The following is a 25909-nucleotide window of genomic DNA, read 5'->3' as shown; positions in this document are numbered from 1 at the left end:
ATCAAAGCTCTAGCTAAAGTGATGGGTTACGTTGGAGACGCTGCAGGGCTGGGTGCCTGTATTGTGCAGATTGTTCGCTACTTTCGAGACAAGAAGGCTCTAGGTAAAGAACCTCTAGAGCCTTTAGACGGTCCCTTTGATGACGTTCCACTAGATGGCCAACCTCCAGTAGTTGTACGACCCCCTCTTGTACCAGACGAAGAAAGTTCGCTCTCCAAAATGCCAAAGCTTGATAAAGTCATCATTGGTCTTAACATCGCCGGAGTCGTGTTCGGGGTAGGAGGTCTTGCCACTTCAATTGGATTGGAAGTCTGGACGCTGGAGAAGTTGAACAAAGCAATACGTGATGTTGAATCCAAGCATACGCAAGTGGCCAAGTTCCAAAAGGCCATGAAGAAAGTTCTGGATGAGATCCTGACAGCTGCAGGGCTCCCAGAAAAGAGCTATAGCGACCTGATAGCAATGGCCGCTACGTGGAAGAAGATCTCTGAAAATTTCGATAGTTATAATAAAGCATTGTATTTTGCAATTGAAGGATACATCTTGAAGAACCTATCACTTGACGGCATCAAAAAGATGGTAGACGAGAAAAGCGATGCCGGCAAGCCATTCCCGGATGATGGCTATCCAGTCGCCAAAACCTTGGCAGATGTCCTCGACTATCAGTTTCAATATAGGTTGGAACAAAAAAAGTCCGACAAGGAGATTGCGAAGTTTTTTGCCACTGAGAATCCAAAGATTGGTCTGAGATTTGTGTTCAGTGAATACGTTATTGCCAAGTCACGGATTTGCGTTCAGAAGCAAAGTTTAATGCGAACTGGCGAAAGGCCTTTTTACCGATTTTAGAATGAGTATTATGCCTTTTGGCTTATTTTGCTAGACAACAAATGCGCTCAGCTTAGTGCTCGACTCGACTCGACTCGTTCGAAGACATTGAATTTGTAACACAACGCAGTGAAGATTTGTAGTTTAGAATTTTACGCGAGACACGTTCATGTAGACTATTACTATGTATAAGAGGTGTGCGAGCACGATAAAACATAGGTTAATGCATGTTGGCAACAGATCTAGATTTTACTATAAAAAATAGCATTAGAAAAATGGTTTGCTTGCATGTGCTGGTAACGCAAGCCTATGTTTATGTCGCGGTTCCATATATTACATACCGTAAAATTTCTCTTATAAACCCTGTACTTTATACAACTTCGTAAGGGATTTTGGATGGGCTTGTTGCTAGTTTTCACTGTCGGGCCAGTTACGCTACAGTCCTGCGCTGCTAAATAATTATGCGGCTTAAGCAAAGCATTAAATTTGTGAAAAAAACTGAAAAGACGTGGCGAACCTTTGCCAAAGTGTTGATGCGATTTGATGTATTGAACTGAGTTACAGTTTAAATATATTTGGCTGGGGGTGAAAGTTACCTCGAAAGTGAAGTGTGAAAAGTTAAGCTGGAGTATATTTGCATCTGTAGAACGTAGATAATTTGACGGATAGGGGATTGAACCTGTTCAAAACTTATTTTTTATTAAAGTTGGCGGTTTTATATCCTCGGTTTATTGATTCATTTTCCGAGTTTAGTGGTCATAGCTAGTTTAATTAACCATGTCATGATCAGTGAAGTCAATTGGCTTCAGTTTGTCTCCCTATGTGAGATTATATTTCTCATATATTTCTCACTTCGTCTGTTTATATAATCAGAATTATTACTTCAGGCCGCTTGGCGGCCCTAGTATAATTCTCATTATCCTTAATAGGTAAAGGCAACTCGTTGAGTCCATATAGAAACATCACAAATTTAATATTTGTTTATTTGCTGTAGTAGCTTATACTAATTTAAACGAAGTACTGTGGTATAAAGCCTTATTATGTTAAACTTTGCTGTAAGATTCTTGATAAACGTTTTGCATAGTTTTCTTCAGGTGCTGAAACTGAAGATTAACAATGAAAATTTATTTTTTTACAATGACCCTTACGTGCTTCACAGAACAGATCTTTAGGAATGGGGCCATGAACATGATTTGTCTTGTTTAAAGATAGCCCAAGGCTTTGTGTTTTTTAAAAAAAAAATATGGTTGTATCTGACCTTTAAAAATGTTAAAATTTGTACTAAAATTTGGCACCATTCTGTTGCCTTCCTCAGAATAAAATGACTAAAAATTTTTTTTTTAAAATTTTAAAACTTGTAACGGTTTCTAAGGGATACATTTAGTGGCAAATACGCTTTAGGGAGGGGCTGGCGTTCACTGACAGCTTCGGTGTTCACAGTGGAATGCAGAGATTCCAAAAATAAAAGTATCTGCCACTAATTGTATCCCTTTGGGACCGTCACAAGTTTTAGAACTTTTAAATGTATTCTTTTAGTCATTTTATTCTAAGGAAGGCAACAGAAAGGTGCCGAAAATTTAAAACAAATTCAAACATTTTTAAAGGCCAGATGCAACCAAATTTTTTAATTTTTATTTTGACCACTGACAGCCCAAACAGCATTGATTCTGTAATCTCTGCACATTTTTTGATGTTTTGTGTATCAGGGATGACGTAGTGACCAGTGGTAGAATTAGTTTCGTGATGTCTAAAGTCTTGTGAGTGTTTTACTGTGCCAGTGTGCTAAGACGTTTTCATTTTCATATTTTTCAAGCAATTTATTTTCTTTCTCCTATTCTATTTTATTCATAGCGCCAAATCAGCCGTTTGCTCTGTCACGTGACAAGTTCATGGCCTCTCGGATGAAGGATTGAAGATAAACCATGCTGAGAAGTGAAATAAGAAAATATTTGACTAGTCAGTCAATAAATCTCGACATTATCTTATTGTTTTCGTGTGCATGTCATAACAAGGAGTCTAAACGCGAACAAAGTTCATTCATTTCTGTTAATATTTTTTTACGTTTAAACAAAAGCAAAGCTTTATTGAGATATAGACGACAAAAACTAAAGGCACCTATTTTACAAGTACAGCTGGTACTGTACTTATATGTGTCAAGTGTAAATAGAAATGTAAATAACTGAATCTGTATAAAATCTCTTTGATTGATCGTTGATTGAGCCGCAATCTCGGATTTCTGGTGTGTATGTGGCGTCATCAAAAAGAGGTTTTTAGATGTTCTCATTATCTTAGTTATGTATTTTCGAAATAGACAGGCAGGCGAGCTGGCTGGCTCTGCTTTCACCAAAGAAAAAGTTTCCTTTCAAATGGTATGCCTTTAGAAATATCTCTCTTGCTTTTCTATGTAATTAGCGTTAAGCTGTATAGTGTATGTATAGTTAGGTGACTGCCATTTAGGTCTGTAACGTATCGGAACGTACCGTTCACATTGGTGACTCTAAACACATTACTGCATGCTAGCAGGTGCTTAACACGATAAAATAGTGGCACTGCCTACAAGGCTGATGTTCATAGCGATAATGGTACAGTTTTTCATTAAAAAAAATCAAAGTTGAATGTTCCAAATTTTGTAGTATATAATACAATTCAGTCCCATATCAGACGAAATCGTTTCTAACTATTCAAATAAGGTATTTATACAGAGATAGAAATTGACAGTGTGATCGGTGAATGAGATGTGTCTGGCTAATTTAGCTGGATGTAGTATATACAGGAGGCATAGCTTGAGAGGGGGGGGGGGGGGGCATGTAACCGGGGAGGGTCATACGTGTATACAAGAGACTTGTGTGTCCTGGATCGGTAAAATAAATGTTCTAAAAGTACTTTAACACTTGTTGTCTCGCTATAGAAAGATTTTAGAAAGATTTTAATCAACACCTTCTCATTCAGAGCTTGTACTTTAAACATTGAATAAAGTTAGAGAGAAAGAAAGAATTTTGATAGTTCATGAAACTTACTCTTACACTATCAATTTATCGGATGCTGATTTCTGTAAAGCTTTCAAATGTACATGTGTAATAAACTTTACACCAGCAGCTGAAACGAGTACAGTGTATTGAAATCGTTGCTTGTTGTAGAATGCAGCAGAACTTTTCTGTTAGGTATTTCTGTTAGAGAACAACGCATCTGCGTGTTGTTTAAACCAGTTTCGTTCCTTGATCTTCCTATCCCTTCCTATTGTGGTGGTGGCGGGTGCGGAGAGATTGTTGCAAAGGAAGGGTTCACACTTAAACAAAGTTCTCAAAAGCGGAGCCCGTTTCGTTGGAAAACGTGAACAGTACATATTTCCTCTCTTCTGTTTGGTTCCACTGCGGTGCAATAGCACTGAGCGCTAAAATAAAAGCGATGCTTTTGATTGGTTAAGAGCTCGGCATTAACACTGGCAAAACCATACTGGACGTCCATTTAAAGCTCTTTGCCGACAGTCACGCTGGGACAGAATTAACTAACCTGAATGTCAGGCCTTCGTGTAGAGAAGCCTGATATTCGGGCTAAGAAACAACGGCCCATTAGGAGATTTCAATGAGAGTTAAGTGTATTGTTCGGTGCACAGATGCAGCCGCTGTACATTCGTGACCGTCGGTGAAGGTTCAACAATAATTATGTGCGACAGTCAATCGAAATCTGCTTTTGATGTATGCCAAGCATTGATAAATAAATAAATATCAACTGGAAGCTTATAGAGGTAGCGTGGCGGTTTTTGTACAGCTGAAGTGTCAAGCGTTTGCCCTACGTTGGAGCTAAAGTGTGTTTCACTTGCCCGCCAACGAATAGTTTCTTTAGAAAATAATAACTTAACTCACCGGTAATTTGAATTGCTTACAATATAGTACTCACAGCCATACCAAATAATTCTCTCATTTCATTCTCAGATCGCAATTTATATTATTGTTCAGTTTTTGTTTTCCTTTTATGATGGTATAGTGCTGAGACGGAGTTTTCCAGCTTGGAAGTTTTGAAACTGGCGAAACAAATCGCCGAGAAACAGGTGAGCATTTTATTTTCTAACCCTCAAATGCGTCCGCGTGAATCAGTCAAAAGACTGAGTTCCATTATCGGTATATTTCTTCATCCCCTGGCTCCCCTCCCTGAGGTTAAAATCCACTTTATTAGAGCAAACTTTTCTCGAGTTAGCTCTAATAAGGCTAACCAGCGTGCTTTTCAGACTAACCTGTGTGTATTTAGGCTTATCGACGGTGCAATTCCTGTGTTTGTCCGCTAGTTCGGCAGGGCAAGATACCACCGGTGCTGGGTTAGACGATGTTTCATACCGCGTACATGAAGAACCTGTTCAATCAGGAAACAGTATGACGTCATATATACATCAATTTACAAACTCACTCAGTTCCCTAATAGACATGAAGACTTGGTTGACACTTGTTCTCTCAAAGCTTTTCTTGGCAAAAGTTGGCCGGTCGTATTTAAATTTCATCAAACACGCTCGTGCGTAACTAAACAAACACAATGCAATGATGTCATCACCTCCATCATTTTGTTTGTTTATCTTTGTTCATAGATTGCTGCCCAAAAATCTAAGGGAGAGATGCCTTCTCCTGCTGCCATTCAAGGCTGCAAGCAATATCAGCAAAAGATAGCTGAAGTGGAAAGGACTCTGTCAAGTGGTGATAGGAATGCGCAAATAAGTGAGTAGAACTCGCTTCTCCCTACTGCTTACTAGAAGTTTCTTTCAATGCAGGTTCTTAAAATTTGGTAGAACATCAACACGATATCCTTAGTTGTTTTTTTTTTTATTTATTCTCATTACCATTCTGCTGAGCAGTGTAATGAAACTGCAAAAAGAAATTAATTTTCATAACTCTTGAAAATTTATGGATTAAGGAACGACAAATAACCGTCCATGTACTATACATAAGTGGAAACTACAATGGAATACAGTAAAAACCCACGAGTAAGAACCTGTTTAGCTAAAATTTGCCAGTAAGACACCCTCTATATAAAAACCTCTTTAGCCTAAAATTTGGAAATAGGTTCTTAGGTTTAGATAAGTCGACATTCTGGATTCTCTTTGGAGACACCTAGGAGCCTTATTTATCCAGCTTCAATGTAAATACTAATGTTGAAGATCTTTAAATTTTATTGCCGGTATTGATACAATCACATATCTATATCTGTATAAGGGGGGGAGGGTTCTGCAAAGGGGGATACCCATCACTGCATAAATAAAAATAAAATGGTTTGCAAATTTCATATAAGAAAAAGGCTGAATACCACTAAAAAGTCTATTAGTAACATGGTGACCATGGTAATTATTTTTTCAGAAAATAAGAACCTATTAAGAACCTAAATAGCCTAAATTCGTGCCAATTACCATTTATGTAAGAACCTGTTTAGGCTAAATGCAGGTTCTTACTCGCGGGTTTTTACTGTACTCATTTCTCAAGTTTTCGATTTCTCAAACCTCCCAATAACTCGAGCAAAACGTTGTTTCTCTTGTATTTGCTTTGCTCCGTGAAACACTGCAATTTCACATTCCTCGAATCAATTTTCGTTTCCCTTGGAGCTTCGAGATCTAAAGATTCCACTGTAATAGCTTGTAAATGATCAACCTTGTTCGGCTGAGAGAGAGAGACCCTTGGAACGAGGTTGGTGAATGATTTGATTTTTTTTCACCAGATTATATTCGCCAACTTCAAGCGAAAATCCCACAAGAGCATGCTAAAGCACAGCAAGCTCTGAGAGCTGGAAATAAAAGCGAAGCTCAACTTTGTTTAACCAGAAGAAAGCTGATGGAAAATGAGGTAAGACGCTTTCAGGTGTTGTCGCATCTTTAATGACGAGACGCTTTATATTTCCAAGTGCGTGCCGTGTAAAAGTGTGATGTTGAAAGCGTGAAGCGTGAGTGTGAAACTGGAAGAAGAAAGGGATTAGCTTTTTAAAAAAATTGCTCTTATTATTATTTTTTTCATTATTTTTGCAGATGGCAAGTCTGAAGTCCCAACTTGGAATACGCTAGGGTTTTAAAGCTTATAATTAATAAATTAGCCACTGAACACGGTGTTAAAGAAAACACGATGATATTAAATAGAAATACAGCAAAAAAATATTTTGTTTTCTAGTAAAATGCTTAGATAGAGTTTCTATAATGACCCAAAAAGGTAAAACATTTGTAGCATGGAACATTCCTTTGATATAGTATAGTATATATTTAGTCGGACGACAAATGTCATATTCTAGTTTTCATGTACATGTATGCAAATTATGAACCAAGTAATTACGGCAGCTTTCCGTGGATATGTAAATTTCGATTTCAATACAGTCAACTCTTTCTAAGACGGACACCGTCGGGACCGGTTCCAACTGTCCGTCTTATAGGCAGTTTAGTTACAGTAAAATGACTGAAAAAGGCAGGGACGGGACCAACGCCAGGTGTCCGTCTTATAGAGGTGTAGAGGTGTCCGTTAAGAGAGAGTTGACTGTACCGATTTTCCTCGTTATATGGAACTTGCGTGAAAATTAAAATTGTTCAACTGATGTACAAATCAATGCTATACAAAATCGGTCATCTTACGATCGTTCTTATAGTCCAGTCTGTGAACTCTCTCTTCTCACCCCTTGCCGGGGTTCAACCCCAATATAATAAAGGGCGCGCGGAAGAAAGAGTTCAGGGACTGGACTTGCGTTCTTAGAACGTGACAACTGGAAACAATTTTTTTGGTGATTATTGAATATTTAAAATTCCCATAAAACATTAAAAAATTAACAAGCTCAAATATGGAATCTACACTACTGAAACCTCCATAGAAAAGAAGAAACCGAACTCACAGCTAGATTAATATGCTCACTTCTCAGTCTTTAATAATAGTAATTGCGCCTGGAGGGAAAAAAGTGCCTGCTTCATTGTAATCTGGTCTCTGAGTCATAAACGAGTCCGCGTTATTTGGTAATACATTACTTAGCAGCATGAAGTTAAATATAAATGCGATCAGTCCCTCTTTTTTTTTTGAGTTCGTCGAGCGTGAACCGAAAAACAGATCAAGCACGAGTGGAAAATGGCCGTGGGAAGTCTGGGGCCATTTTTTCGCTTCACACTCGAAGTATTCTTGTAATTATTCTTGTGGCGTTATGATGACCAGTCAACTTACGGGATGCTAGCGAGTGCTCTGATTAGAGCCGAGGATAAGAATCGGGTTTCCGAGTGCTTTAAGTTCATTGTCGAAAGTAGTACTTACTCCCCTACCTACGTTGACTACGGTTATGTGATATTTTGCGAAAAGCACCACCTTTTGGAATGTATTTGGAGTTTTCTAAATAAACACCCTTTAAAAGTATGGCAGGTATGTCATACGCAGACCTCGTTTTCTTTACATTATCTTATAGCAAAGATAATTCGCGAAACCAGTACGAATAGCCGATGCCCCCTACCCCCGCCCTCGGGATCGATCCGATGTCATTTGCTTAGAGTCCTTATAGTCGGTTACTTGCACACAGTGAACCGTAACGAGCCGTTTTGTGGGGATTTTTTACGATGAAATTGCCTAGGACACTTGTGTTCCATTCAATTTGACGTTCGTAAATAAATTATAAAGTTTGCGGGTTATCGTGGTTATTAGGCTTATTTTCGGGGAGAGCTTATGTGGGGGGGGGGGGGGTAGCTTATTTTCGGAAAGGCATTTGCTTTACAAAAATGCTTGTCTTAATAACATGTTTTATATTTGAACGGGATACCGCGTCTGAAAGTTTTAGGTGCATAAAAGAATACCACATGGTAAAACTCTCAAAACAATGATATGACATTCACATGAACATTTCAGGGCTTATAACTTTATTTAGCCTGGGCCAAACGAGGATGAGAGTTGACTCTCATGAGAGTTTTTGTCAACTCTCATCGACTATCATCAACTCGGGCTGAACGAGAACGAGAGTCCGTACAACTCTCGTCGACTCTCGTGAAAAATTTGAGCACGTTCAAAGTCGATGACAGCGCATGAGAGTCGATGAGAGTTTCAGGCCAAACGAGAGCGAGAGTGTGAACTCTCATCAACTTTCATCCTCATTTGGCCCAGGCTTTACATACTACTTATTAACCGAGAGTGACGTCATTACAGGGGAATCTCAGACCGAGGCCTTGATGTATTGACCGAGCGACAGCGAGGTCAATACATCAAGGTCGAGGTCTGAGATTCCCCTGTAATGACCGAACGGACGAGGTTAATAAGTTATTTATTATATGGCCTTTAAGCACTATTCAAAAAAAGAGTATCATCAAGGGAAAAAACACTGGAGGTAAAACTCGCTCTCTGTGGCTCTCTTCGTCGCTCATACTAAAGAAGTATCGGTATGCTTATATTTTTCTTTCAGTTATTGAAAAGATAGTTATATTTTGTCGGCATTTTTTGTTGTTTTTGCCCCCTCGCTAGTAGCTTTTACTCAGAACTCAAAAAACCGTCGAGCCGAGAAAAATTTTCATAATGCCCGGTCATTACAAGAAAATAATGCCCGCTCAGCAGCCAATCAGAGCGCGCGTACTATTGTAGCCATATAATAAAGAGCTGTAGCAAAATCTACCAGTAATCCATGGTTTTGACTGGGAGGGCGGCTTATAATCGGAAGGATTTTTGTGTCTAAAATTGGGGTTGGGTGTTAAGGTGTTGGGTGATGGGAGGCTTTCTTTCGGAATTTTTCGGTAGCAGTTGCACACATAAATGTGGCTATGTTGTTTCTACTTCCTTGTAAAAAATAATACACGATTTCACAGCTGGGAGGCGAAAAAGAACAACGTTCAGACTAAATGAAATCCCCTTGTGTAATCTACGCGATGTTGGATAGTGATGTTCGAAGACCACACTTGGTAAGGGACGGAACACTATTTTCTTAGAGGGAGGGGGGTATGAAAATTTTCTCTGCAAACCTCTTTTTTAGTTTATGCACCTCTGCAAACAACCTCGTTCCCAGGGCTTTTCCCGCCCGTTCCAAATCACCAAGGGAAAAGCCCTGGGAACATTCTCTGCAAACATTATTTTCGAACATATCGTGTTTGCAAACAATTTATTTTGTCTCTCTAGGGCCTGCAAACAATTTTTTCAATATTTTTCATACCCCCCCCCCCCCCCCCCTCTCCAAAAAATGGACCGTCCCTTACGCCCGGTCCCCACCCCTCCATACTAAGGGGCGACCTTGTTGAGCAACCAGGCTTCCAAAGTAGCCGGGAATGCCCTGGCCATGGGCTCATTCAATATCGTTCTTTTTTGCCTGCAAACGTTCAGGGAATTTATAAACTTGTTCTCGATCACTTTACGGGAAAATTCTGCCAGAATTATTTTGTTGCCAAACTCGAACACACACATGGAGGTGACAGCCCTTATATGTTGGCAAATTCTGACAAGCGCACTTGGTATGCTCAAAGATTGTTTGTGGAATTTCAGTATAGCACGTACTCATTTGCAAACATCTTTTGTTCCCGTCACGACTCGTCGACCGGAAAAATGGAATTTAAGCTCATTGTTGCGTTACCTCGTATTAATTTCCATATCAAGGCCCACCTCCGAGCCCACAGTGCTTTCAGCGAGTAATATATTCTAGAAAGTATAAAATTTTTCGGCATAAGCGCTTCGCTTCGCTTGGAGACGGTCGTTTGATCAAGATGGCTTGCTTTTCGCCAAAAGTATACTTTCTCATTCTGTTGTGCACCTGGGTGTCTTGTCAGTTCTTCGTTCCATCCGATTCCCGAGCTCTGTTTAGCTACAGCAGGTTTAGACGTGTAAGTTAAAATTTTACTTATTTAGAACTCTTTTAAAATATTAATCATTGTTTAGTCCTTTGGCAGATATTAAACTTGAATTATCTGTTACTACCTCTCTCTCGGCTTGTCTGTCTTGAATTGAAAATGGTCGAGCTTGATTTGTTGCTTGGTTTAATTTTTAGGCAGCAGAAAATGGCACAGGGGAAAACGGTACAAGTAGTCCTGAAGAAGAAGGCGACCCTTGCTCTGAAGACAAGAATGGTTTCTATCCCTGTTCATCAACGGTAAGCTTGAAATTTTATTAGAACTTTTAAGGCAGAGAGTTCTTGTCGCTGCAGAGCGACGTTCAATTTGTTCACATTTTGTACAAACTCGTCGGAAATCGAGCGGGAAAGCAGAGTTTATTAATTTATACGTGGATACGCTGCTTGGCAGAAAATATTTAATCGGTATTTTCTAGACTAGAGTGAATGTACAATAAATTAAGTGTTAAGGTTATGTATTTTTCACTGCCAGAACGACTCTTGAAATGAACAAGAAATGAAAGTCCGTGAAGGGTGGAACCTTCGATCGGCGTTTACCGCCAAACTTGGCTGTACACTTGTTAACTGTCGAAGCGCAAAGCGGGCGTGTAAACAAAATTATGGTAATCTTTGTACGCCCTTTCAAGTTTATTATTCTCAGAATATATCGGGTTTTTAAATGTTAAAATTTCAGGAATTCAAATTGAGTGTCTTGAGTAAGATTTCTGAATTCGGTTTATTGCGTTCTAGAATGTGGAAATACTTAATCTAGACATGTCTTCGTGTTTGCGAGTTTTTATTTCATGACCAAAAAATATACAGGCCGATCACGGTCTATTTCACACCTGTTTGATTTGCATGCTTAGCTTTGTTTGATCGCTGCCAATATAAGTATTTTTTTAAGAACAAAACATAAATCTTGCTATTCATTTTGGCCTTGTTGAGGGATCTTTTCCGTTTACGAAAGTCGTTCGATAATTTAGACTGACAGAACACCCCTGCAAAACAAATTTTAACCACGCGAATTAATATGCAGTCTTCGAACAATTAATTTTTGGGACTTAAAAAATATTTGTGTGTAATGGAGCATAAAAATATTGTTTTCTATCGCGAGGGGTGTTGTTTTCTAGATTTTGCTTTCTGTTGATAGTTTGGTTTTAACCAAATGTAAAAATTCCTTGAATAGTTTTTGAAAATAAACGCGAAAACATTCGCAACTTTTTGATTGTCGATTTTAGGAAAATTCGACGCCAAGAAGTCAGAATTATTTTCATGAAATTTTATACAGAATACAATTTTAAAGAGCCAAGTCACGTATGACTTTTGTCTCCGTGAAAATAGTTTTATGTCGTTTAAGATGGTTGTAGCTCTTTTAAGATGCCTGTACTTATCTTTGGTTAATAACTGCAGTTTATCAAAGAAGTAGAATCGAAGGCAAGGAAAACAGGAACAGATGTAAAACCTGGGTTTGCAGAAATCACTGAAGTGAAAAAACTTTGCGAGACTTATTTTTTTCCAGATCATTGAACATGGCGTCCTTTTGCTTGAAAAGAAAAACGCAGAACGCTTTATTCCTTTGATATGCTAATAGTTGTTTTCGCTTCTTTTCTGAAGTGAAGCGAGTACAACTTTAATTGTGCTCAAAATATCAACTAAACACAGTTTCCAGAATCCCTGAAAACTGATTTTCAAAAAAATCGAAGACTTGTTTGCTTTTATAACACTTTTCAACCAATGCAACATTTTATGGTTTACTGTTTATCATAGTTAGTCCATTTAATTAGGTCCATTTAAAAGCCATAGCTTGGCATTTTTTTCAGCTTGACTGCCACCAATGAATAGATGTGTTGTTCGGAGGTTTAAATGCCGACACTTACTTCTTGAACATTCTGCTGTTAAAAGGAAATGGTTGTTTGGGTCGACACACCCAAGCCAGGCGAAAGAATCACACAGCAGAACTAAAGCTTTAGAAATATTTTTAACATATTTGCCTTCAGTAACACAAAACAAGCAGGGCAATTGCAATCACAAATCTGTATCTTCTAGGATTTGATTTGTTCAGTGTAATTTTTGTTGGTTGAAACTTCTTTATATAACCTATTTAAAAACAAATAATTGGATTATTTTAAAAAATTCTGCAATAGGTATAATATCACTGAGAGCAGTATTGGTTTTGTCTTAACTCAGAATGTTGTGTTAAACAGTCCAGTATTTAATATAATTTACAATGCTTCTAAGCTGCCTGCACTCTTTTGCCCTCTTTACACCATAAACCCCCTGCCACTTGTCCAATATTCCTTTAAAACCATTGTTTAAATTTCTTCATTGTGCAACATACCAGTTGTATAAATTGCTAATAGCAATAAAAAAATTAATCTAGTTTTTTATTTCGACGGTTAGTTTAAATTTTAATGTTAGATATTTGAATACAAATTTCTTGAAAGTTTGAAATAAAATCTCCCACTGCCTTCGTTCATGAGTTTGCGGACATGGGCGGGGGTTTACGCAACAGTGCATGTTTGCGGACTTTGGATCAAGCAAGGTCTCAGTTCAGTGCTGTTGATTGTGTCGTGTTCTTGAGCAAAACACTTCACTATCATAGTACATTTCTCCACCTACCTTTATAAATAGGTGGTAGCAAAAATGGCTATGGCAACCTGGCAAAAAACTAAGGGTGACCTGGGATCATGTTGTAGAACCCTTTCTGCAGAAGTAGCAATACTCCTAGTCACTTCATTTCACAGAAATAGTAGTTTTTAGCATTAACACTGAACCCTGGCCTCAGGCCTGTTATCAGATCATGTTATAATTAGATTCACTCGTTGATCCAAGAGAAGGAGCCTGGGTCCCACTTTGGTCCAAACAAAGAGAGGTATTTAAAAAAAATTCTTCATGTACTTTTCAAGGTCCTAACCCACCCCTCTGGGTTCCCACCTTGTATGCAAGGATGGAACAACTACTTAGCTTGTTAAGCTTGACCGTATAAGCTAAAATTGTTTCTAATTCCTTTCCAGATAACCGGTAACCTTCTGTTGATGGTGTTTTATGGTGCTATACTTGGTGTTGCTGCAAAATGCATTTCTGGTATGTTTCTAATTACATCATGTTATTTCTCTGTTTCTGAATAATAATATAACTGCATTCCAAAATTCTAAGCTGGAGTCCACCTGTCAACCTCTGAGTTATTTTATGCAGAAATAAATTTTTAGAACTAAAAGATATGCTTTAAAATTTGTAAGGAGAATTTGTATTTAAATCTCTGGAGTATGCCATCAAGGAAACAAATTTAAAATTGCAATTCAAGTATTTTCAGGAAAAAAATAATAATTTATATGACTCTTGTACATGAGTAAAAATTCTAAGTACTGAAACAAATAGTGGGCAGTTTATAAAGTTCAGGTGAATGAGTGAAAACAAAATTTGTCCCCTTGTAATTTGTACATTTTCCTAATTCTAGCATAACAGGATTAATTTTTAATTTTAAACAGCTGCCTTGATCAATTAAAATATTTGAACTTAATTTTTAAAGACATGTTTCCAAAGAAACTTCTGCCATCCTCAGCTACACAATTACCATATATTGGTTAAATTTGAATAATTATTTATTAGGCTTTTACTTTTACCAATGGAAAGTATTATCTAATAAACTAGATAATAACAAAAGCTACAAAAGAACAGCTGTGTCGCTGGCTTTTGGACAGAACTCTGCCAGTAATAATTAGAAAATTACTGAAATATATTCTTTAAAACTTAGAAATGTAATACTCAGTTCTTTATCCGAAATTTATCATTATTCTATTTTTGATAGATGGTGCTGAGCTTTTGTTGGATCTTGGTTGTTCTCCATCACTGATTGGTAAGTGTTAAATAAATTGTACATGCGCATTTAACATAACAGCATGATTTTGCATTGTCAGTGTAGCTCCTTTGAAAAAAAAACATTCAAATAAAAATTAATGATGAATGGTCATTAAGGCATCTCATAAATTCCTTTGCTATTCCCCTTTTCAGCTTTCTATCAGACCAATCCAAAATTTCTATCTTCTCTATACTGTTTTAGAAAATTTAGAAGTAGGTTGATTATTGAGAATATTAAACGTGATCATCTCACAATTTACCAAGGATGGATCTTCTTTTTCTTTTTGCAAAAAGAATGAAAGCCAGTAAATTGAATTTATTTGTTTTTCTTTTCTTTCATTTCTCAGGTGGCATTGTCCTTCCACTGCTGGGAGCAGTACCTGACTCAGCCATTATCATTGTGTCTGGTCTTGGAGATGACGCACAGACCAAGCTTTCTGTTGGCATGGGGTGAGAAATGTTATTCAGTCTCCTTTGTTTATCAAAAAGAAGTTACAATTTGAAGTGTGGATGAAAAAAAAATTGCTGATTCTTTGATGATTACAGGACTTTGGCAGGTAGTACCATCATGTTATTGACGGCAGCCTGGGCTGGGAGTGTGGCAATTGGAAAGTGCGACCTGAATGCTTATGACGAAGCTATTGAAGGCAGTGGATATGGAAAGATCAGTTGCAACAGACAGGTATCCATTACTATTCAAAATGAACAATCAATTTATTCAGTGCACCTGCAAAACGTTCATTGAACAAAGTCACTGATTGAATTTTTTAATAATAAAAACTCTTATAACTATAAGTGACTGTTTAATTACTTGTAGGAAGTAAAATGGCCTAGTGGTTAGTGTGCTGCAGGCGAGGCAAGCATGATCCCAGGAGGGTGAGGGGCACTCCCCTATGAAAAGGACGGGGCTGCTCATTGGAGAATTTTGAAAACACCCCTAAAAGATGCCAGATCTTATATAGTGGACATGACCCCAAATCATTTTCACCCCTAAGCGGTGCCAATTCTAAAATAACAAATTAACTGGTACTGGCAATTAGTTAGGGACTGGTCAATAAGTACAAGGGGGGTGGGCCGGAGCAGAAAGGGGGTGGGTCATCAGTTTTTGAGCCCTCGAAAAGGGGTGGGTTATGTAATTTTGATCTACACGTAGGGGGTGGGTCATCTTATTTATTCACTTACTTTTAACTGTTATAGTTCCAAGAAAAGTTGTATTCATCAGTATATAAAATTGATAAATTTCTCCATGTAAGCAGTTTTAAATGAATTTCTAGCGATTTCAAAAGGCCCAAATATAAAATTTTCCCGGGGGAGCATACCCCCTGACCCCCCTAGATGGCTTGTAATCATATCATTAGTTTTACCTGACTCTCTTCAACCTGCATAGATTCACGCTGCGCTTTAGGCCTTTAAATACCAGTAAACTCTTTTATTACACAACTAAGGTGGTCCGAGGGCTAATAACTAAATCAGTCAATCAGATTACTTAATTTCCAGTCCTGCGAGGGCCGATATTTTCCAAGTATCGGACCGGGTTTTGTCCCGGATGATCCCGCGCTAATTCCCTCACGATTTAGCGCAAGATTTTTGCTAGATTTTTTTGCAAGATTTTTTCGGAGTTTTTATTGCTTTGAAAATGAAATGACCTTAAACACAGAAATAAATAGCGAGCGTAAAAGTTCTGCCGCACATTGTTTTCCACGACATCTACCGGGTAGCAATTCCCACTACACAAAGTTTCTAGTCGTGTAATAAATCTTTTATTAACCAAGCTTGCTCGGGACCGTACTGTCAAGACCTCGGGCTTATATTCGCCCAGTACGGCCCTCGCGCTTGGTTAATAAGATATATTTCTCAAACAATTTGCAAATATGAATGATGGACAGTGGTTGTATTTTATTTATGTTATTAATTTCTGTATAAAAATATGAACTCTTCAATATATAATTGATTATGAATTAATATCATATACTGATTCAGTTTTTTTGCATATGTTTGTGTCTAAATTTCCCCATGGACTTTACACACAAATATGTGGAAAACTTACAAAAGGCTAGTAAGAGAAGTGATAAATTCATCCTTCTTTGGTGTGTCAAGAAATGGAAAAAAGACGTACATGGAACAGCAGTGTTCATCAGGGAAAATGTCTATGTAGGGAATTTCACTTAAAAAGCTGAAGTCAAATAAAAAATCTCCAACCCCTAACAGATGATAAAGAAATGATAGGTCCCTTGATTTTTTTTTTAGCAAAGGGGGTGGGTCATGTAATTTTCAACCCCCTGTCAGGGGTGGGTTAGTCGGTTTTGAGCCAGACGGAAGGGGTGGGCCACAAATTTTTGAGCCACCACTTTTCCAATTGCTCCGGCCCACCCCCCCTGATACTTATTGACCAGTCCCTTAACCTTATATTTACTGTTCCTATCATTTTTCGGATTAATAACCTTAAAGCTCCTAAAAGATTCCACAACAACTCTAGCAGCGGTCATTTTTAATTAAGGTTTTTTGCACCCTAAAAGGTACCAATTGACAACTTTTACTCCCTAAAAGGTATGATGGGTCGATAAGTCTCTCCCCCAGGTATGATATGTCTTACGCTCTCCTGAAACTCTCCACCCTGGAGTATAAATGGGTACTGTACAAGCATATTGTTTGAATAGCTAAGTGCTTTGACTGCTTCCTGTTAAGTCACAAACAAGAGTTAGGCGGTGTTTTCATGGAAGAGGGTACCCTTCTTTATTTAAGTAACCCCCTCCGCCTTCCCACTATATGCATATTTTCTGGAATGGCCTGTTGGTCCTTAGGCACCTGTAGGTTCCATAGCCACCCATCACTGAAAACTGTTATACAAGAATAAAGCATGATGCTATTTTGTTTCAATGCATTTTTATAGGGTGTGACAATCTTACCCAGCGTCAAGACAGCTGTTGGCATCATGCTGTTAACTTCTCTGTCGTACTTGTAAGTATCAACCTTACACTGATCTGAAATTAAATTTTTACATTCTATTCTTATCCATGTTCTGTATACTATTAGCTTTAAGCTAGTTAAAGCTCTGACCAGTAGGTTCCTATTTTGTGTAGCATTGTGCAAGGAGCAGATTGGCATTTTGGTCCTCACAACTTTGGGGAACAGCCAGATTATGTGCGCAAGGCTGCCTTAGCAACCATGATCATCTGTTTCATTGGATTTGTTGCCTACCTGATTTTCCTGGTAAGCATTCCAGCACAAGCATTCTATTTGTGATAGGTACAGTTGCTAGAACAGTTACCTGGTAATGGCGTTTGACTTTGGATCCAGAGATCTGTAGTTTTACTCCCTGACCACCCCATAGTGTCCTTATGTTGTGTTTTTCGGCAAGGCACTCCAGTCTCTCTCCACCATCCCTCTCTCTTAGCCTGTCTCCACCACAACTCAATTGTTAGCACCACCTAACAAATGTGCTGCAGATAGTATATGTATGGGAAGTAGTAGCTAGACTATTAAAGTGTAGAATAGTATACTCCAACATTCCATATTTTTTTGTGCTACAGAAACTAGAGTTAAAAGCACTTGGCTAATAATTAAGCCACTAGGCTGTCAGGGCTAGGCTTTTTTTATAAATACGGTAACCTTTCCTTAACAAATTACCACTTACACCCCACCCAACCCCTCTCAACAAAGAAAAAAAATCAAGCCAAATATTTGGTGCTCTTTTTCTTTTTTAATAAATCAAATACTGGAGAAAATACTATGAATTTGGTTCACAAATGTGGTCATGTCGACAAAACTTCTTGTCTTTTTGTTACTCAGGAGGGTTGTTGGAGGGTTATAAATTAGTTTGAACCTTTCTTTTTGTATTTCTAACTGTCAGACTGTTTTCTTTGTCAGTTTGTTGACAGCAAATCAGCCCAAATGAGAGCAGAGAAGCATCGCCAAGAAATGTAAGCAAAATGACACTTTTATGTTTAAAAAAATTAACAAGTAAAAAACTAGACAAAGCAATTTGAATACATGCATCAGTATTACCGGTATAAGAGCATGAGTGGAAATTAAAATTGGAAGGCAGACTATATCCCAAAGATGTGTATTTTAATTTATAGTTGTATATCATGATGCGTCATCCTTTACTCTTTCTAGCCTTGTCTGAGTGTTTAAAAGAAATTTCCCATCATCTTCAACAGCCAGTTGCCAGCTACTAATGTTAGTCCTGGTTGATTTTTTTTAAATTTTGACTTGTTTGTTTTGTGTTGACATACAGGATGCAGCGTAAGGTGTTGCATCAGTTTGTTATGATGGCCAAGAGGCAGATGCCGACTCGTATTGGTGATCAAATGGATGCTGAGGATAAAGCTGCCCATGAAGGTAAATATGATCTCAGATTTCAACTGTTTTTAGAGTCTATTTATTTTGGTTTAGAATTTAATTCATAATAAAACAAGAAACTTCAAGTAGTTTATAATCGGGCGGTTAATGTTTGACCACTTCTTTTCAGTTCTTTTTTAAAATTGGCTAGAAAGGTCAAAAAGGCACGGCGCAGCACAGTTAAAAAAATATTTACAAAAGCAGTCAGTTGAGAAACACACAAGTCGTGTTTGCGTGAGTCACGCAGTGTGCGTGAGCTGAATTTCCCTTATCGCATCATCTCTTGCCTTATGCCACATGCCTTGCCAGATAAATTCATGCTTAGGCATGCAAATATTTTTTTTGTTCCAAATGTTGAATAAAATAAACCCAAACCAGTTGAATGACAATAAAGGGGAGTCCATTTCATGCCAAAATAAAAAGTAGACTGAGGCCATCCCGTTGTGTTTCTCCGTTTAGCGTCGTCCGACGACTCAAGTCCGAGTTTTGCACCAGTCAAAAAGTTTGAAGAATTGAACCGAAATTCCCCTGATTATGTCATTTCTTTTTTGATCCACTGAGCATAAACAAATTCCTGTCTGGGCTTGCAAATATTTATTTTGTTCCGAATCTTACATAAAATACGCTCAAACTACTTGAATGGCATAAATTGATTTTGGTTAGAATAAAAGAAGCTTAAAAATCAAGTTCTTGAAGTTTAACTGCTATTTTGCTAGAAAAACACAGCTTTCAGTGGCATTTGCGAAGTCGCGTGATTGAAAGCACGCAAATAGAGAATACCTGACTACGTGATTCAGCAGGTAATTTCCCCTTGTCCGGCGTGCCCTGACAAAATTTTGCTGGGTTTGCAATTTCCTTTCGATTCCAAAAATAAACTCAAAACACTTGCATAAAACACGAAAAATAATTCATTTTTTATTTATAAATAGTTTGGACATGTCAAATCGCAACGTGAATACTCAGTGCTTGCTCCGAGCCATACGCTTGAATTAAAAAAATAAATATTTCACAAAAAACAGAGCGCAGAGAATTCGTAAATATTTTTAAAATAGATGTATGATTTTTTATAACTACAGGCGAGCGATCGCCAATAAACATCAAAACTTGCGTGACCAAGGAGTCGCCTGGGCCCGTGGGTAATCGTTTTATTTTTAATTAGCTTGGACATGTCAAAACACTTCTCGGCTTTGCATTGTAAACATTCAGTGCCCGCTGAATCAAACGGACGAATGACACAAACATACACTCCACACTGAACAGAGAGCAGAGTGTTCATAATACGAGCGATCGCCAACCGAAACATCAAAAATTGCGTGACCGTGAACAAGGAGTCGGCTGGGCCGCGTGCGCCTGGAACGATTTACCGACAAAACAAAAAAATCTGACACAGATTATGAATCGGGCCCAGGCCCCGCCCGATTAATTATATACTTTTTACATCATATTTATTCCAATGGTAGAAAAAATCAGAAGGCTCTCAGAAGGCTGGAAATGCTATTTAGAGACCCCAGATTTAAAAATCTCCCAGGGGAACATGCCCCGGGTTGGACCCATAATGGAATTCCTTGCAGTGACACCATGCCATAAAAACTTTATATCTGGAAGTCTGTGTGTGTAAATTTTATTCATATTGATGTTAACTACATTGTAACTGTTCTATTTCCCTTAAAGTTCACCTCCAGAAGAAGTATTTCAAGGCTTGGCGTCTTGGAGCAGGAATGGACAAGAAGGAACCAACAGAAACTGATCCTATTATGGGAAAAGATGGCAAAGACGATAAAAAGGTACATTGATTGCTCTGGTTTGTACATTTGCTGTTTGTTTTAGTGCTTGCCGTGCTGCTAGCTGCCTGCAGCTCTTTATATACAAGACTTTCTTTGGCTTCATAATGCTGTATTCATCAAATAACACAGTTAACCATTTAATACTTTTATCATTCATTAAAACTTACCTGCAAGTCATGTAAGTTTCACATATTTTTTTCTATTATAGTTATTATATTTGGTCACACCCATCTCATTCCTAGCCAAATTTACACTTTTCCACTTGGAATTCAATTACAATTTTGAATGTGTTCCTGTGTAGCTTAAATTTGTGTTCTTTTTGTTTTTACCATCACCACTTGACAGGAACTTATTCATAAAGATTCTTTTGAAATGCACGAGGTGAGTAAATTGGCCGGCAACTTTGATATCAGCAAACAAACAAAAAATATATATAATGTTGAACTGACAAAATCACTAAAATGTGAGCAGGATAGAGCTAAATCATTTCTGTAAACTTCTCACTGACCATGTCTAATACTGAGAGTTTTAGCCTGATTTCACAGTCTGTTAACTAGTCTACTGAGAAATTCTATAGACATTTGTCCATTGTGTAAGACTTTCTGCCCTCTATTGCTTCGGTGTATTTTTAATCTGTGATAATTCTATGTAATTTCTGCAACTGCTTCATTCTTTTCTCACCTGTAAACATCATTTTTACCAATCAATTAATCAAAATGAGTAATAAAAGTGGGGTTTTTTATAACAATTATGTTGAAGTTTTTAATTTAAACACAGCTGTTTGAATCTGCGAGTAAAACTGTAATTACTAAACGGTAACTTTTTTTGACATTCATAACAAAGTTGTCAGTCTTAAATTTAGTAACTGGCAGAATTGGTGTGTGTTCATCGGTAAAGAACTGTTGTTGCATAGTATAGAGCATGAACATTAATCGTTAATTAAAAGCAATTAACATGAGGCAGTTTCAATATTACTTAACATCAACAATTCTTGCCCCTTTTTACTCGTGAATGCGTAATTAACGAGTATAGTGTTGTAAACATTATGCAAATTAGGTCACACATTCACAAGTGGCTTCACGAGTTTAAACATTTTTATGACATCATTTGATGACTGTTGGCATATTACTAGAGCATAAAGGGTCACAAAAACCATGGTTGACTAGCATACATGTACCACCTCTGCAGGGCATACATTGCTACTAATTAACTTTGCTTGCAGCTACTCTTTTAATAACTAAATATAACATTAATTTGTTAACAAAATACTGAGGCATGCTCCAGCCTATTTGTTTGACATGTCATAATTGATAATAGGAATATAACATGAATACAGGGTAAAAATAATGAGGTGACTCTTTTGCAAATGTTGTTGTCTAATCATTAATTTATGTTTTTTCTTTGATCATAGTATTAAGCTACTCATTCTTGTTGGTTTAATAATGATTTCTTAAGGTGCTTATTAAATACTCGATTCATAGTACACAGGATGTTAAAATGTAATCGTTCTTTATTAAATTGACCTAAACATCCTTAAATCTCCATTTTTTGTTCTTTTTATTCCTTCTTTTCCCTCATCCCTTTTTTCGCATATGTCTATAACATTTAGTAATCAGCCAAATGTTTTAATTTTTGTTTGAAAATTTCATCCAATTTAATTTAATTTTGTTATCTTGCTCCCTCCTTCCTTCCTTCCTTCCTTCTTTGCTTCTTTCATATTTCCTCCCTTCCTTTCTTTTTTACTTTCTTTCATTCATCTTTTTTCATCTTTTCTTATTTTACTAGTAAACTTATTTATGTATTTATTTATTTACTTTTTATTGTTATTTTGTGGCTAATAGGAAGAAGAGGAAGAAGAGGAAAGTTTCACTCATTTGGCCCTCAAGTGTGTCGGTTTACTAGTCCTTGGAGTTGGTTTGGTGAGTAATTTAATCTGCATTCAGATTTTATTGCCATATACTCAAGTATGTGATATACAAGAGTGTCTTTTTTTATCACCTTTCCATCTCTTTAATGATTAGAGATTTGTTTGCAGTTTGGATCTTGCCTGCTACAGTGCCAGAGTGACTTCTTAGGCAAAACACAAGTGTATTGTGAACAATTCAGTTTTGTTCTTGTTTGTAGGTGACAATTTTTGCTGATCCAATGTGTGATGTGCTGGATTCACTGACTAATCCAAAGAACAAGTCTCACATTCCAATTTCAGGTGAGTTAGATTTATATTCATCAGATAGAACGGTTTTTCAATTGTGTGTCATAAAACCAAAACCACAGACTGGTAATAAATTATATATTATTAATCACAAACTTAAAGTAAATATGTTATGTGTACGCTGTCACAAGCGTACGGAAAACATGCCGTGAGCAAGTCACTATTGGGTTTAGTCTTACAACTAATTGGATTAGAAATAGCACATGCTTTTTAAACCAATCACTACTGAAGCATGCTAATGCAAAACCAAACCAAATGTTAATTGCTTTTAATACTTAGTCCATTAGGCTCCAGATTGAATGGTCCAAATGTCCTCTTGGGCAAGATGGTGTACCCTGCTGCACTCAGTAGTATAAATAGGTAGTCTTAAACTATAAAAGCAACCTGCAATGAAATAACACCTTATTCAGGGGGAAAAACACTATGTCGTGATTGCTCTTTTCATAATAATTTGCAACTTATTTCCTTCGCTTTATTACTAAACTTGACTCTAATTTATCTATCATGTTTTATTTTTCATTTTTCTTTAGCATTCTATGTCTCATTTGTGGTAACTCCCCTCTGCTCTAATGCCTCTGAACTTGTCTCGTCCCTGATTTTTGCCGCCAAGAAGAAGAAGGAAAACATCTCCATGACTTTTGCACAGGTACATGTAATGATATTTCTGTTTGAATGGACAAAGCAAAACATGAGTAAGAAGGCAAGAACACACGAACTCTGAAGTTTAAAACCTACTGAACTAACGACTACATTATTCGCCTCTGTCAATCATATATGTAACTGATGTATGAAGACAATCAACCAACCTTGAAAGAAAAACGAAACGATCAAAGTGGATCGAAATCTACCAATCACAACTCACTTGAGTGACCTTATGAAGTGAATGTCTGTCTCCTGAGAGGTCTACTAACTTTAAAGATGATTGACGGTAGTGAAAACTGCAACCATTGATTTAGCGGAGTTTGCATGTTACATGAAAGTAATCGAACTGCCACTCTGTTCTTGGCTTCTTTCAACTTTGGGACTAGACTTGGGGCTTTTCCCCTTTCCAACTTTAAACCAATAGAAACATCAAGCTTTCAGTCTAATTTATTCTTACTTAGAAACTCATGAAAGGATGCACCATAAAGGTGTGCTAATTGCAACAAATGATGATAAGTATCCACTAAATGAGTACAAACAGCTTTAAATTATCAGCTATCAGGTCAATGCATTAATTTGTCTTTTGAATATTTGTTTTAGTTGTATGGAGCTGGAACAATGAACAATACCCTTTGCCTTGGCATTTTTGCCGCCCTCGTTTACTTACGAGATCTGAAGTGGTACTACTCTGCAGGTTAGTAAAGACAATTGACAATCGGAGGAAGTCATTAATCAGGAGATATGGCATAGACTGTTGTTGTAGTGAAAATTCTATGGCAGCCTGTGTGACAAAAAAATTTCTGACCCTTGTTTTATTCATTTTATTTGTTGTTTGTTTGTTTGTTTATTATTGATTTATTTCCTTGTTGTCTTCAGAGGTGACTGTGATTATCTTTGTGCAGTGGGTTGTAGGAATCGTTGGTTTCCGTTTGACTTACAAGGTAAACTTCCTTTTTATCAATTTTGTGAAACAATATTGACTGCTCGTTTGGCAAATGGGCATTCAATTTTCTGATTGGCTATGATATTAAAGTCTCTCTCACGCACGCTCTCTGTCATTTACAAAGGTTTATCGACTGTTTTGACATGTCTATTGGAGATTGAAATGAGAATGATAAATAATTAAAATAAAAATAATGATATGGTTTTTCTGTTAGTGGTGCACTTGATAAAACTTAAGTCAGACTCCAACCACCCAGGTATATCGAATACCATAAGTGTCATTAAAAAGAAGGTTGACAAGCGGCCATCTTTTCAGCAAAAAGAAACCTTTTATGTAAAAGAGTTGTTTATCACAATAGCATGTTAACATGAAATTGAAATATTGGATTAGCTTGCTGTGTAATCTCTACTTGACAAAACAAAGGAGGTCTTTGTGGAAGCTGAGGGCTGAGCAAGCACCATAAAATCGAAGTGACCTTGGGCCTAAGATATTCTGCTGCAGAGTCGAAAATAATCTAATATTTTTTTGCATCTTTATTCAAACATACAACATTACATTACACTAAACTAAAACTAAAAGGAAAAGAGAAAAACAAAAATGAATAAATAAATAAATAAATAAATAAGCTACACTTGCACTTACATGAATTACAGGTCCACACTTATGTACAAGATATACACATATGCATTATTTACAAAATACGTTCATTGCATTGTTTACAAGATAATCTAATATTTGGTATTCTCTCTCTTGTGTTACTGTGTAGTTGTGGTATGGTGCTATTGTTGGTTCACTGTACATTGTGTCAATTGGCCTGGTTGCTCTTCTGGAAAGCAGCGCCATTGGTTGGAAGTAACTATCTTCAATCTCCGTGTGACACTATTTTTTGGCATGGGAAATCTCTGTACACTAGTTAATGTTTGGCAAGCTGGCATTGTATTTGAACCCATTGGTTCTTAATTTTTTTGTTATCTTCTGCATTCCTGTCAGTAACTTCTGTTAAATCCCAATCTGCGATGAGTTAGAAGCTAGAGGAGTCTCCTGTGATAACTTTTTTTTGGCTTGTCACACAATCTTTCAGTAGGATTGTGTGACATGCCAAGGAAAGGTTTGCATTGGAGACCTAACGTGACTGAAGGAAGCAAATTCATTAGTTGTAAAATATTGTTCCCAATGAGTCTTCAATTTCAATGCACCAAAGTGTTCAATTGAAATTTGTGGTCGTTGGACCCCACGTTACAATAGGTATAGTATTATTCGCAAGTGCACGTATAAATAGGATAAAGCAAGCACGCTTATTAACTTGTAAACAATTTCAATAACTTCGCCAGAAGAATGAAGTAAAAACTGTATTTTTGCCATCAGTCTGTTGAAGACTGGATGTGAATAAATTAGTGGGATTTAGCCGGTTAGAAAGGTTTGACAATATTTACACAAAAAGCGGTGGGCTTTTTGTTTACGAATATGTCTTGTTATTCTTATAATGTAATTGTTCAAATAAACAAGTAGATCACTTGTGAA

At 37.2% G+C, this 25909-nt stretch overlaps 2 protein-coding genes across 4 annotated transcripts in view; both read left to right on the top strand.

Moving 5' to 3' along the window:
• Nucleotides 1-6947, top strand: part of LOC144646009 (coiled-coil and C2 domain-containing protein 1-like) — a 109304-nt gene extending 102357 nt beyond the window's left edge. Inside the window, exons 26-29 of one of the 2 annotated variants that reach the window (XM_078505525.1) lie at nt 4810-4873; nt 5402-5528; nt 6520-6644; nt 6824-6947. In XM_078505525.1, coding sequence (XP_078361651.1) covers nt 4810-4873; nt 5402-5528; nt 6520-6644; nt 6824-6859 — 352 coding nt within the window. In that variant the 3' untranslated portion in view covers nt 6860-6947. Of the gene's footprint in view, nt 1-2676; nt 4766-4809; nt 4874-5401; nt 5529-6519; nt 6645-6823 lie in introns of those variants that run through there. The other variant, XM_078505526.1, reaches the window with a different exon arrangement.
• A 3205-nt stretch (nt 6948-10152) lies between these two features.
• LOC144645969 (uncharacterized) lies at nt 10153-25909 on the top strand. Of its 2 annotated transcripts, XM_078505482.1 has the most exons (18): nt 10156-10603; nt 10768-10869; nt 13623-13692; nt 14417-14464; nt 14814-14916; nt 15013-15148; nt 17357-17424; nt 17547-17676; nt 18334-18386; nt 18704-18807; nt 20479-20591; nt 20937-20972; nt 22433-22510; nt 22716-22797; nt 23334-23449; nt 24046-24139; nt 24322-24386; nt 25155-25909. In XM_078505482.1, the coding sequence occupies exons 1-18, from the start codon at nt 10487-10489 to the stop codon at nt 25242-25244; spliced, it is 1605 nt and encodes a 534-aa protein (XP_078361608.1). In that variant the 5' UTR covers nt 10156-10486; the 3' UTR covers nt 25245-25909. The 2 variants fall into 2 exon arrangements, with proteins under 2 accessions (XP_078361609.1, XP_078361608.1); XM_078505483.1 differs by lacking the exon at nt 20937-20972 and having other exon boundaries at nt 10153-10603.

This window comes from Oculina patagonica, chromosome 3 (assembly GCF_052425735.1).
Source record: "Oculina patagonica isolate OP01 chromosome 3, crgOcupat, whole genome shotgun sequence".
Classification (NCBI taxonomy): Eukaryota; Metazoa; Cnidaria; class Anthozoa; order Scleractinia; family Oculinidae; genus Oculina; species Oculina patagonica.
The sequence above is the reverse complement of the archived record's forward strand: the minus strand, read 5'-3'. Positions and strand labels throughout refer to the sequence as shown.

Excerpts from the sequence above, each read along its gene's own strand:
- LOC144645969 (XM_078505482.1), top strand. The coding sequence starts at position 10,487 with ATGGCTTGCTTTTCGCCAAAAGTATACTTTCTCATTCTGTTGTGCACC. Across the intron at positions 13,693-14,416 it reads TGCTGCAAAATGCATTTCTG|ATGGTGCTGAGCTTTTGTTG; the intron begins GTATGTTTCTAA and ends TATTTTTGATAG. Across the intron at positions 14,465-14,813 it reads TTGTTCTCCATCACTGATTG|GTGGCATTGTCCTTCCACTG; the intron begins GTAAGTGTTAAA and ends TTCATTTCTCAG.